General features: G+C 51.1%; 1 protein-coding gene across 1 annotated transcript in view; it reads right to left on the bottom strand.

Annotated features, from left to right (window-relative positions):
- The window catches only part of caskin2 (CASK interacting protein 2), a 36,912-nt gene that overhangs the window by 20,277 nt on the left and 13,676 nt on the right, over positions 1–2,959 (bottom strand). Inside the window, exons 4-6 of the mRNA XM_016661671.1 lie at positions 1,130–1,227; positions 919–1,064; positions 321–416 (exon numbers count right to left, since the gene is read on the bottom strand). Coding sequence (XP_016517157.1) covers positions 321–416; positions 919–1,064; positions 1,130–1,227 — 340 coding nt within the window. The remainder of the gene's footprint in view (positions 1–320; positions 417–918; positions 1,065–1,129; positions 1,228–2,959) is intronic.

Raw genomic sequence — 2,959 nt, 5'->3', positions numbered from 1 at the left:
GGATGTTGGATGTTATGTCGGATGTTGGATGCAGACACGCGGCGCTGAGACCATGGAGCAGGAAGTGAGTCGGGATAGTTCAGGTTTTTCTGGATCGTTCAGCCAGTTCAGGAATCCAGAAGTGACCTTAATATTCCAGAACATTCCTAAAGTGATACATCCTACCGAGGAGAACAAAACTAAACCGACATGTTTACAAATACGAGCTAATTTCAGTCGGATCACTCCCAGAACCCGACCTCCCAGAACCCGACCTCCCAGAACCCGACCTCCCAGAACCCGACCTCCCAGAACCCGACCTCCCAGAACCGCTCGCTCACCTTGGCCCGTCCGAACTCACAAGCCAGGTCCAGAGGAGTCTTCTTGGCCCGGTTGAGCAGACACGGGTTGGACTGATGCTGCAGCAGCATCTCCGACTGAAAGCACAAACAGAACCAGATCAGGTTCTGCCAGTGACCCGGCACTAGAGGTTCTCCTGGTTCTGAGAAGCTGCTGCAGGATCCTGTGGTTCTGACCCGGTTCTGGCTCTCTGTGAAAGAATCAGCTAATCCTGCTGAGTCGCTTTCCTGTCAGGATCTTCAGGAGCAGATTAAACCGGCCCAACAGAACCAGAACCAGAACTTCTGTTCACTGTAATTCAGCCAGAATCACCAGAATCTCTGGGATTATTAATCCATATTCAAATGTGTTCCTGCAGCGGACCAGAACCGGGTCAGATCCAGAACCCTGCAGAGAGGAAACTCATCTGTCATTATGGGAAGACAAAACCTCAGCGGGCGTCGTCATGGAAACCATCACAATATTAAAACACTACAGCAGAACCTAAGGTCCAGAACCAGGTCTGAACAAAACCAGAACCCAACTCATCACCCGGGTCTGGAGAGGAGAACATGCAGGGTTCTGGTTCTGTGGACTCACCACCTCGTAGTGCCCATACTGGGCCGCCAGGTGCAGCGGGATGTGTCCGTCCATGGAGGCGCCGTTGACCGACGCTCCGGATCGGAGCAGCGTCAGGACGGACTGGGCCTTCCCCTGCCAGGCGGCGTAATGCAGCGGTCGCATTCCTGCAACCATAGCATGCGATCAGAACAGAACCAGAACTGCCGGAGCGGGCCCAGCAGAACCTCACCGTTGGTGTCTTTAATGTCGACGGCGGCCTGAGCCTCCAGCAGCGCCGCCAGCAGCTCCGTGGTTCCGGTGAGGGCAGCATGGTGCAGCGCCGAGAAGCTGCAGGTCAAAGGTCACACAGAGACCCCAGGTCAAAGGTCAGTTCATTAAAAGCTGGGAGAAGCAGACATTTTCTCAGCCATAAATGTTGCTCATGATGAAACACGAAGATAAAAGTTTTGCTTAAAGCTAAAATCATTTTAACTTTTTACCACAAAAATATAATTTTTATTCAATTTTCAACTAATTTAAAAACAGTTTTTTATACCAGCTCAACAACATGCGAAAGTTGCCAGATTTTACTTAAAACAGGTCTTCAACATGGGGGTGGCGACCACTAGAGGGTCGGGAGATCCTGCGGAGGGGTCATGAGATTTCTGATTAAAAATATTTTATTTTTAAAAATTGAAAATTACGTCTTTAAATAAACATTAATATGAATCCAAGTTGTAAGAAATTAATAAAAAGAGGCATAAAATAAAGATGATGTGATGGACCAGAACCGGTTCAGAACCAAGTCTAACAGAACTGAGATGACTCAGCATGTCTCTGTCTCCGTCCTCCCACAGCTAAGCGGGTCGTACTGAGAGGAAACAGACCTGCAGGCTGCAGGCCGGTTCTGGCTGCACAGAGCCGGATAAAAGGAGGGGGGTGGGGGGACGAGTCTCTCTCTTGTGAAACGCCGGTGATGCGTTCATGTCCAGAAAGCGCCGCCGGCAGCGGCAGTAATGGACGGAGCTCAGAGTTTCAGGATGAGATTTGGTGAAGCGTCAACGCTCTGATGGCTGAGCTGAAGCAGGAAGCTGCATCCAGCTGAAGCAGGAAGCTGCATCCAGCTGAAGCAGGAAGCTGCATCCAGCAGAAGCAGGAAGCTGCATCCAGCAGAAGCAGGAAGCTGCATCCAGCTGAAGCAGGAAGCTGGATGGAGCTGAAGCAGGAAGTTGCATCCAGCAGAAGCAGGAAGCTGCAGCGATCTGAGATCTGATGCAAAATCATCAGATTCATCATAAAAACAAAACAGCAGCTTTATGAACCAGAGACAAGCAACTGGTCCCAGTTTGACCCCGTTAATGGGACTGAGAGCAGATCAGCTTTCACTGCTGCTGGCCATTGAGGAAGAGGAGGAGGAAGACCTCCCTGACATTCAGTCAACATTCAAACTGATTGTGTCACATTCCTGCTCCGGCCTCCACCAATCACAGAACTGGAAACCTTCCTCTGACCAATCTCAGGCTCACACTGAAGGGGCGGGGCCTCCCTGAGGTTCCCTAACGAGCTCTGCCCCCTGGCCTTTGACCCCAGCTGGCAGACGGTTAAGAAACATTTCTACTGAAACTCACCCGTTCCAGCTCAGCACTCCATGGAAACTAGTAAAACATGAAGGAAACCAGTCCAACCATGGATCTCCATGGAAACCAGTCCAACCATGGAGCCACCACATGGACTCAAACAGTCATCCATCCCTCATTGTTCCCACTGAATGTGTCACAGAAACGGCAGGAAAGACAAATCATCTCCATGACGACCAGGGCGACTTGCACAACCAACAACCACAGCTCTGATTCGCTCCTGAAACCACGCCCCCCTAGTATGCATGTGCATCTGGAGGGGAGGGGCGCAGCAGAGGGGAGGAGTCCACCAGAAAGGGGAGGAGCCTAGCATGGTGGGAGGAGCCCAGAATAAAGGGTATGAGTTAACAGAAAGGGGAGGAGCCTAGCATGGCGGGAGGGGTTTAAAGAAAGGGGAGGAGTCTAGTTTTGCAGGAACTGTAGAGTACCTTCGGAATGGACCC

Source organism: Poecilia formosa, unplaced genomic scaffold (genome assembly GCF_000485575.1).
Source record: "Poecilia formosa unplaced genomic scaffold, Poecilia_formosa-5.1.2 Scaffold339, whole genome shotgun sequence".
Taxonomy (NCBI): domain Eukaryota; kingdom Metazoa; phylum Chordata; class Actinopteri; order Cyprinodontiformes; family Poeciliidae; genus Poecilia; species Poecilia formosa.
Note: the sequence above shows the minus strand (reverse complement) of the source record. Positions and strands in the feature narration are given on the sequence as shown.